General features: G+C 44.6%; 1 protein-coding gene across 6 annotated transcripts; it reads right to left on the reverse strand.

Annotated features, from left to right (window-relative positions):
* Nucleotides 1-1,499: 1,499 nt before the first annotated feature.
* Nucleotides 1,500-9,308, reverse strand: LETMD1 (LETM1 domain containing 1). 6 transcript variants are annotated; one of them, XM_057701616.1, is made up of 9 exons: nt 9,119-9,308; nt 8,426-8,577; nt 6,640-6,755; nt 5,954-6,036; nt 4,437-4,623; nt 4,212-4,313; nt 3,967-4,119; nt 3,436-3,532; nt 1,500-2,515 (listed from the first exon to the last, which is right to left on the reverse strand). In XM_057701616.1, the coding sequence occupies exons 1-9, from the start codon at nt 9,238-9,240 to the stop codon at nt 2,445-2,447; spliced, it is 1,083 nt and encodes a 360-aa protein (XP_057557599.1). In that variant the 5' UTR covers nt 9,241-9,308; the 3' UTR covers nt 1,500-2,444. The 6 variants fall into 6 exon arrangements, with proteins under 6 accessions (XP_057557599.1, XP_057557603.1, XP_057557600.1 ...); XM_057701620.1 differs by having other exon boundaries at nt 2,306-2,515; nt 6,601-6,755; nt 9,119-9,250; XM_057701617.1 differs by lacking the exon at nt 9,119-9,308 and having other exon boundaries at nt 2,306-2,515; nt 6,640-6,759; nt 8,426-8,558.
* Nucleotides 9,309-10,119: the final 811 nt, after the last annotated feature.

Below are 10,119 nucleotides of genomic sequence, written 5' to 3' on the forward strand. Positions count from 1 at the left end.
AGGGGAATCTCTAGAAGTGTGTGTGGGAAGGGGAGGGTGAGCGCTGTACATGCCCCCCTTAGGAAGGCTCCAGCCTAAGCTAGGAAGTGGATGTCACCTGTTCAGTAAGACACACATTTGGGATCAAACCAAGAATTTGAGTCTAATGAAACATTGCCAACCCACAAGATAATCTGATTTTTCTGAAAAACTAGTTTCATGTAAATCAATTCCTTAACTCTACAGTTCTGACTCACCTATCCCAAGCTTTTAAGTGCTAAGTATTAACATTTAGCATTAACTGTCTTGTCAAGCAAAGGGCCTTTTCTACAACCTAGTCCATCTCGTTTCTGGTGCTACCTGAGTTGGACAGAATTATAGCTCATGGTTGCTGTGACGGCTGGGCCTCTGATCACCGAAGCGGAGAACTTCAGTCCCATTTAGTCTAGGCCTAGATAAAAGAAATGACTCATTATTACAACTCATTATTTTCCCAGTTTCCTTTCTCACATACTGTACACAGGTAGTATTTTCAATGTGAATCCAAAGCCTGTCTGGTTCTCTGAAAAAAAAAAAAAAAAAAAAAAAAAAATTTTTTTTTTTGCCTTTTAGGTCCTTTACATTGTGATAATGCTGTATTTAAAGAGAATATTTAAATGTAATATTAAAGAAATATTCAAAAGAATGGTGTGTTATTCTTTATCTTGGCAGACCACAATTCAGCTACTTATTAAGAGAAAAGATGCTTCTCTAGCATTGTATATAGAACCAGTTAGGGCAGTTAAAGATTTATGTTAACAACAGGGATGTTTTTTGTTTTGATTGATTGATTGGCTGCATTGGGTCTTTGTTGCTGCGCGTGGGCTTTCTCTAGTGGTGAGCGAGTGGGGGCTACTCTTCGTTGTGGTGCACAGGTTTCTCAGTGTGGTGGCTTCTCATTGCAGAGCATGGGCTCTAGGCGTGCGGGCTTCTGTAGTGGCATGTGGGCTCAGTAGTTATGGCTCACGGGCTTAGTTGCTCTGCAGCACATGGGATCTTTCTGGTCCAGGATCAAACTCATGTCCCCTGCGTTGGCAGGTGGATTCTTAACCCCTGCGCCACCAGGGAAGTCCCAGGAATGTTTTATGGTGGAAAAACAGAACATTCTCTGGAGCATTAAGAGCTTGACTTGCATCATATTCCCTTATGCACCTCCTTAGCTGAAGCCGGCCTTGATCTTCCCCTGTTGGAGCTTTTCCCACCTCAGTCCCTATTCTTGGGGCCCACTTTTTAAATCCATTACCGTGTGTGTGTGTGTGTGTGTGTGTGTGTGTGTGTGTGTGTGTAATTCTCTATCCCTAGTTACCATCTTAAAATCCACCAAGAGGATCAACTTCAAATCAGCTCCTTTGTCATTTCCATCCCATCAAAACGTTCTATTCCAACCAATTATCTCCCCATTAGTTAGGTTACGTCAGTCAGTCTTGTAAAAAGGAACCTTAGTAAAATGATTAGGGTATGCATAAGTAATTTCCAGCAACTGGTTTCAGGCAGTCTTTACTTGAGTTTAAAAACAGTGCTTCATGCATTTACAATAAGTTACTACAGGTCACTGATGTACACAGACAAAAGCTGAACCCAACTTACTATCTCAATGTAGAGCTCTCCTGGTCTCCAGGGGTGGGCAGTAATTTGTACCTTACAGGATTGATCCATGGCCCAAAGAAGGCAGCCACTGTCAGTTACAGTTGGATCGCTGCAACACAGTGGAGGTAGCAAAGAGCTTAAGATCCACAGAGGCTGTTGCACAGCCCAGAAATTAAGACAAGGGAGGTGAAGGCTGTAAACTCTTGGGGAAAGGGTCAAGAAGCACTTGTATTTCCTTTTCTTTTCCATTAGAATGTTCCCATATGTAAATAACTTAAAAAAAAAAAAAGTTAAGGTGCTCAAAGGATTTGAAAACAAGGGAAGTGGTTAGCCCTGTGAGGGGAATGAAAAACAAAAATCTCTATTTTTGGTCATATCAAAGTGTTGAGGGGAACATCAAAGTACATACATGGATGTAAAGGCTCCAGTTTAAGCAGTACTGTTCCCCTCACCAGGCAGAAACTGTCTTGAACAAAAACAGCTGGAAGAATATAGCAGTGGGTAAGTCCTAGGCCAAATAAGGATTCCCAGTTGGGAGCAAAAGCTGGCTTCCCGGGATCTGAACTTAAAACACCACAGTAAAAGCCCGGTACAGAGGCTGCTGCCAGCTCCAGCGAATTCTGAAGAAGTTGGGATGACGCCTCTCGTGGGCCACCCCGGTAAAAGGATTTCTTTCAGTTCCAGCTCTGACATGGGCACCACACTGTGAAGCCCGTGACACCTGCTCTTCGGCCTCCCACACACCTAAGAGTGCACACAGACTCTTTACTGACAAGTGCTGTTTGGTCCCACGCTGCTGGACTGTGACTGCAGGACAATGCCATCCGCTCCATGTCCGCTCAGCGCCTTGTCCCAACGTAGTTGACAGAAAGCAGGACCGTGTTGTGCAGCAAGAGGGACAGCTCAGCTTCTGAAAACACCATCAACGTTAACAGTTTGGACAGGAAACAGTTTGCCTTCCAGCTACCTTGTTATGTAGGGCCTAATACCAGAGGCGGGAAGCCAAGTGCAGGGAGGTGTGACATTAAGAGGCCATTGTTCTAAGTTTCCCTGCTTTGTCCCAGTCCCTGCATGTAGGCTTTCTTTCCTTCCACCTTATATTTACATCTACTTGATTCTCATGTGATAGCAGCAGAAAATTCAGAGATGGTAATTGTACTAAACACCACTGTCACCCTTTGGATTTTTCTGGTAGAAGTTGGTCCTTGAGGAACATTTCTCAGAGAGAAATGATTAGTAAGTGATTAGTAAGCCTACCCTGATGTTCAGAGGCTTAGAAAATATTGAGGCCTAGCCAAAGGTTCCAAACAGGAGGTCCACACGCCTAATACCCACCCACAGATATTTTTTGTTTTAGCCAACTGAGTGTTTTCATTTTGAATTTGAATGCCTTTGGACTAGAGCTTCTCACCTGGGACAATTCTGCTTCACACCCCCTCCCTGAGTAATGTGGCAATATCTGGAGATATTTCTGGTTGTCAGAACTGGGTGAGGGGGTGCTTTTGGCATCTAGTGGATAGAGGCCAGGGATCTTGCTGTATTGTCCTAGAAGGCACAGGACAGCCCCCAACAACAAAGCATCAGTAGCACAAGGCTGAGAAATCCTGCTTCGTGCTCAGGCTCCCACAATCCCCAGTCCTCGCTCTAGTCTTGCAGTCTACTTCATTACCTGCCTAGCCCCTGTAGGCAAGTGAGCCTGTGCCCTTTCAATTAGACATATATGTTAGATAAGGGTCTAACACTACTTAATAATTAACTCCCAAATAACCTTAGAATAAAATACAAAAATGAACTGGATTTTAGTGGCATAACCATAAGCATTTGTCTTACCTTTCAGGCTGCAGGAAATCTGCAGCCATTCTCCCAGCCAAGTTCGACACCTCTCTTCAGCAACATGGGTGGAATTCAGGCCACGAAGATAACAAGCCTATACCACTCAGAAGAGAAACAATCCTTAATTATCACAGAATGAGCATGCGGAGGAAATGTAAACCCACAAAGAATCCCAAATCCCCTTCAAATAAGTTAAAACCTCATCCCCATAAGAAACCTTTCACCATAGCAATATGAACTCTGATGGACAAGATGAGAAGTAAAGAGGCTGAAACAGTAGATCTAAAGTGTAGTGTCCTTGCTTTTCGAAGGGCCAGAAGACAAGACACAGAAACCAAATTACTGTGGGCAATTCCTTCCCGCTAGTTAAGTTCACTCAGAAGAAAAAGACACGGAAATGAGGTGAGACAATAAAGAGCCTGGGCTCTGCTATAACAAGCCAGACGAGGAGTTCCCTGGAAGCTCCCAGCCCCCTAAGCTCAAAAGCCCGCCAAGGACTGGGGGTTGCTATTACAATCAAGCGCTTACCGACTTCACCTCCTGAGCAGTCAGCTGGCTAATCCCCAGCTTTGCCAAAGCCTTGTCCAGTTGGTGAATCACAGTGGTATGCGTCTTTAAACGGTGTCTCAACAAGACAGAAGGCAGATAAGGTGTGAGAAGCATGGCTCGACTCAAGGCTCTCTGTGACACAACAATATAGGGGGAGAAAGTCAACTCAGTGTTACCTGAAGCAAGGTGAGGCTGTGGAAGAAAGAAAGCCTCAAAGTGCTCACCATCTGCAAAGCATGGAGCTGCCTCAAGCCCAGAGGATGGTTAGAGAAACACTCTCTCAGAGCCAGGATATCATGTATTGCTGGGTGGGTACCACGTTGCATCTTGGGAGAGGTAAGAGATAGGCAGATGTCAGGAAGGTCCGGACTAGCCCTCTTACCTAGTTTTAGTGCACACTAGATCTAGCAAGATTCCTGGTTTGCAGGAAGGGTTAATTGGAGGAATACCTTGGTGCACATTTCTGTCATATGCCACCGGAGTCCTGCATCAGAAATGAGAGGGATAACTTTTTCTAAATAACAAAGGATTTCTGGGTGGGACTGCTTCCGGAGAGCATGATAGATATCTAAGAAATCAATTTGTTGCTTTGGGGTCCAGAAATGTTGGATCAGCAGTTGCCTAGGAAACAGGTACCTGAAAAGAAAAGGCATCACAAAGTCACTTGCTGAAACTGGCATCTTTCAAAGTAAGCTAAGAAAGCATTCAGCAGACATGAATGCTAGAAGGAAGAGACAGAAACACTATTTCCCTACCTTACTGCTCTTTCCTGTAAATGACTGTCAGACCAAGGTTTAAAGATACACTGAAACCCAATTTCCAGCAACACTACTGAAGTTATGTAAAAGGAAGCAGTAAGGGAATAGCCTTGCACACAGCAATCAGATAAATCAGACTCCTTCTGAACTAAAGCCTGTGAAGAGCATACTTTGGTAGAGAGGCAGACAGAGCTGGACAGTGTATATGATGTTGACAACCTCAAACTGTTCACAGTCCCTATGTATATAAAAAATGCAATTTCTCCAATTCATTTCTCCACACATGCGGTGGTTTTAAAACATCGTCACAAATTCCCTGGCACTCCTCTTATTGAGAAGTGAGGTCTAAGTCCCTGGTTTTTAAAATCTGGGTGACAGCATCAACTATAGAATAGAGCAGAAGTAAGTCTTTGTGACTTTCAAGACTAGGTTATAAAAGGCTGTGAAGATTCTTATTTGCTGGAATACTCATTCTTAGACCCCTGAGCTACCATGTAAGGAGTCCCACTGCCCTGAAACCACCACACTACAGAGGCCACATATAGGCATCCTAGTTGACAGCTCCAGTCTTCCAAAGCCATCCCTGCTAAGGCACCAGACCTAAGAGTGACCTTAGATTGTCCAGACTAGTCCATTCACCAGTTAAGTACCACTGAGGGACCTCTGTCAACACCACATGGGAGAAAAATCATTCACTCACCTGAGCCCTGCCCAAATTCCTGCCCCATAAAATCACGAAAATTGTGGTTGTTTTAAGCTATTAAGTTTTGAGATTGTTTGTGATACAGCAATAGATAATTAGAACACGCAAGGTCATGGTTTAAAACTGTCATCTCTGGATATAAGGTAAAGTAGTAAAGATTTATACTATCCCAATATGATATGCATTTTTCTCCTGAAGAAAAAAGTTTGTTCCAAGTTGCTATGCCTCTCAGGGAGTGGGTTGCTGCCTCTAGGGATGATGGAAAAGATCACTATGTTCTTTCACATCACACAGGAGCAGCTAAGAGATAACGAGAGGCCAGGCCACCTACTCCTACGGCCATCCCAGTAACCCAGGAGATTTATGAGCCTTAGGCTAATGAGAAAATTCGAGCATAAGTTTGATAACTTCTGCTTACCTTCTGAAATGAAAGTTCTTAATTTGTAATTTTTTTAAAAAATCTACATATCTTCAATATGCTGGGGAGACAGAACTCTGTACTCACATTAGCAAGAAGACCAGGTAGTTGGCAAAGGGTGGAATGGAAAGAATACCTAGGAAAAGACACTTGGTGACGTCTCGACGGAACTAAGCAGAAATAAACACAGATGCAGTTTTAACCCAAGTAAGTTTTTAACACAATGGACAATCCCTCCACCCCACTGTGCAGTAAACTTCTATTATAGCCCAGATGAGGATCAAGATTATTTCTGTCTACCTCTAGCTGGTAAGTTCCTTAAAGACAGAAGCCCTGATCTGCTTACTTTTGTGTCCCAAACAACGTCTAGTACAGGGCCTGACATCATACCAAATCCCTCAGGAAGTTCTTCCTGATGTACAGAATGGGTCCTGGATTCTTATTTTCAGCTTCAAAGCTACCATCAAGTCACCACCAAATACTATTTTCCTGCTGCCTTTTGGATCCTTCCTTGCAGATTTTCATATGTTCAGAAACGAATTGGATTTTACTGTTTACAACTTATTCAGAAAGTGTGCCAGAAACTCTACGGGGCTCTGCTATGGAGGGTCACAGCTCTGAATGAACCGATTCTGACAGATGATCTGATCTCATGGCAAGGAGCAACAGCTGTCTGGTCAGTGGTGAAGAAAATAGGAAAGAAAAAACTTGAGATCTGGGTTAACTTTAATTACCTCACCATGAACTTCTGGATATCTGCCTTTGGCCCATACCTGTCTCAAATGCTCCATCTCCCGGTATGAAAGTTGATGAAACTTTATATTGTGCTTCCACATATTTGTCTTTATTCTTCTAGCCTTTTTGGCATCAGCCCATAACATCTGCAATCCTGCCTCATTAAAGTAGAGGACAGAGTGTGATGTTATCCCAATTTGATTACCACAGCCTTTTGCTCCATGTTCAACCACAACAGACACTTGTCCCCCCCTCCCCAACACTACCCTAAATCAAAGCTTTAAACTAGGTCACTTGAAACTCTTATGAGGCTGACCTATATTTCGTTTCTTATCCTTCTCCCCTCTGCCCTCTCCCACTCACCTCCCCCACCCCTGCCCCCAGCATATCACCTCTCTTCCTGCCAAGCTGGCGTTCTGTGATCTACCAGCAGATGGTCTCCCTCTTCTGGTTCATTACTCACTCCCTTTTTAAAATAAAAATTCAAAGCTATTTAACCTCAGGAAGTCTTGCTCAAATTAACCCTTTGTATTTCTCAACCAGATATTAACCTATCTCCTTTCTAGAACACTTTTTTTCCCCCAGATCTTTATTGGAGTATAACTGCTTTACTAGAACACTTTCATAATGACTAGAATTCAACATTTTTCTAAGATTGCATTTTCTCTTCATTCCAAGATAATCCTTACATTAACCTAGGACTTTTGTTTTTAAAAGTGCTTTCCTATTTATGAATGAAATGGTATAATGTCTCAGTTGGCTTCAAAATAATACAGGAGAAAGCCAATGTACAAATGAAATAAGACTGGTGGCCATGAGTCAATAATTGCTGAAGTGAGGTTAAGAATATAAAGTTCATTATATATTTATTACTCTACTTATGTGTATGTTAAAAATTTTCCATAATAAAAGGCTTAAAAACAAACAACCAAAATACTTTCAGACTTTTTTCATTTGATTCTAGTTAGAAACCCGGGAGCACACAAAGCAGCCATTCTTAACTCCACTTTACAGTTTTTGCAAATCCATGAAGCTAGTAATAATTATGATAATATTCAGAGCTAACAATGTGGAAGCTTACTATAATTGGTATTATAAGTATAGAGTATAACAGTTATAGCTACACTTATTGAGCACTTACTATGAATCAGGTCCTAAGTACTTTACCTGTATGACTTTATTTATCTTCATAACCATGCAGTCAATTGATAGGGTCTATTACTACCCTCATTTTACAGATGAGAAAACCAAAGAACAGAGAGGTTAAGTAACGAGTCCAATCACACAGCTAGCAACAAGCTGGGATGTAAACCCAGGCAGTCTGGCCCCATAGTGGACACCTGACACTACACCATCTCCTAGTAACTAGCAGAGCTCTGATTGTAACCGAAACATTCAGAAACCAAGTGCAGGTAGTGCTATTTCCACAACACACTATCCAGGAGAGATCTGTGACAAACATTAGACCACATTTTCTTAAAAGCCAACTGATAAATCACAGGGCAGGTCTGTGCATCTATTTAGATCACTGCCCTTGTGCACGCCAAATAATTTCTACTACAGTCAGATGTGTGGTTAAGAAAAGTGCAAAAATACCTACATTCCTCTTAGGTGTTGTCAGAAGTTGTTTCTCATACCTTTCTAGAAACATCCTCAAGGCGTGCTAACTTATAAGAAATAGTTCAATGCTCAACCATGTATGAAACAGAAGACATACCAGCTCACACCCCCATAGCAGTGCCTGCAAATGACCTTGCTTATTCTAACTCTCTGACACTGCCCAAGAGCTGATTCAATGGATTTTTATTTTAGTTTTGTCTTTACCTTTCATGAAGATTGTATACAGGACATAGAAGCGGGGGAAGTGACGACCCAAGAAACGATGGTATTTCCCACTGATCACTTTTGTCTTGGTCACCACATAAGAGATCAAGCTCTTCACATCTGCCTTTGGAGAAAGGTGAAGCTTTGAAGACCTAAAAGGAAGATGAAAGAGAATATCTTGGAACCAGTCTTCCCGCCTGCGCTCCATAATGTAAAACATCTGCTTCAGAGAATGTATGCTAAGACCTGAACCTTCTGAAATCCAAGGAAGATCTTGAGAGCATGGAGAGATAAGCAATCAGACTGAGAAAAACAGATAAGGCAGATGAGAGGCCAGGCAAGAATGGATGTCGGGGGAGTTGGTGAGTCTGGTGAGGGCGGAAGGCCTGAGGGACAATTTAAGCAGCAGGCTAGAGCCAGAGAGATGAGGTCCAGGTAAGTGGCAGTAAAATCTGAGCCAGAGAAAAGGTGGCTCAGGACACGTGGGCAATTCAGACAACATGGGGCACTGAGAATTGAGAGGGTCAGGAAGCCAGGTCTCTAGCGGGGATCCGGGTGCAAATTCTGAGCCACAGAATCAAAATCCAGGGGCCGGGGCGTGGAGCCCTGAGAATTAAGAGACAGCATGCAAACAAGACTGAGACACTGGAAGGGCCCGAACGTCAAAAATGCTTTTCTCTCCAAGTCCCTCACCGAGGGGCCCCCCAGGCCAGGCCAGAGCGAACAAACTGCAGCCTCCGGGCGACATAAGGTCCAGGGGGCCTCGCCGAACCCCACAAAGCGGCCCCAGCCCAGCACACCCTGGAAAGCGCCATCTTCACAGGGAGGGAGGGGCAGACGAGAGTAAATCGTCTTCAGGTCAAAGTTCCCGTGCGTCGCGTTCACCTGACGGCGCATGCGCCTTTCCTGATTGCCGATTGGTAACCACAGACCGCTCGCCTCGCGCCGCCTGGAGCGGGCGCTAAGGCTGAGTGCGGAAGGAGGGCCAGGATTGGACGCCGCCGGCACTTCCTGGTTTAGAGGCGTCGGAAACCGGCTATCCCGGAGGGAGCGACGGAGTATCTGTCCTTGGTTGGGTTGGGATTCTGAGGACGTCCTTCCTTGGAGGGCCTCGTGACCCCTCGCGATGCTCTAGGCCCTCCGGGCTTCCTAGCGCCGGCGCCCTTGCTCTCTGCCCGGATACCGGGCTTCGGGACCTTGGCGCTGCAGGTGCCAGAGGTCAGTTAAGCAGGGCCTGTGGCTGCGGCGCCTCCTCGGGGCTGGGAGGACTCGCGGCGCCCTCTAGTGCCAGTCGAGGTCTGGCGACGAGGGTTGGAGCTCCGGGAGCGGCCCCTGTGTGGACCAAGTCCGCTCTTTGCTATTTTCCGGCGTTTTTCAAAGTAGGTCTGTGGGAATAATGTCTTTCGTTAAGTGCCTCCTGAAGGCCAAGCTCGGGTCTCAACTTTAATGTCACTTTTCTGAGAGGCTCTCTCTAACCAGAAGGACATACGTTTTCTCCCAGCACCCTGTGTATTTTCTTTTTAGCACTTACCATATCGTTTATACATGTTTCCTTTGATGGGCTCCCTGAACCAGACTGAAGGCAAGCAGCCTCTTGCCTGGTTCCCTGCTGGACCTTACCCCCACCGCTAGGTGTCACGCCTGGTGCCTAGGATCTGTTCAGGAAAGATGTTTGTCTACATTAATGCCTGAAA

Source organism: Hippopotamus amphibius, chromosome 12 (genome assembly GCF_030028045.1).
Source record: "Hippopotamus amphibius kiboko isolate mHipAmp2 chromosome 12, mHipAmp2.hap2, whole genome shotgun sequence".
In the NCBI taxonomy this organism is placed as follows: domain Eukaryota; kingdom Metazoa; phylum Chordata; class Mammalia; order Artiodactyla; family Hippopotamidae; genus Hippopotamus; species Hippopotamus amphibius.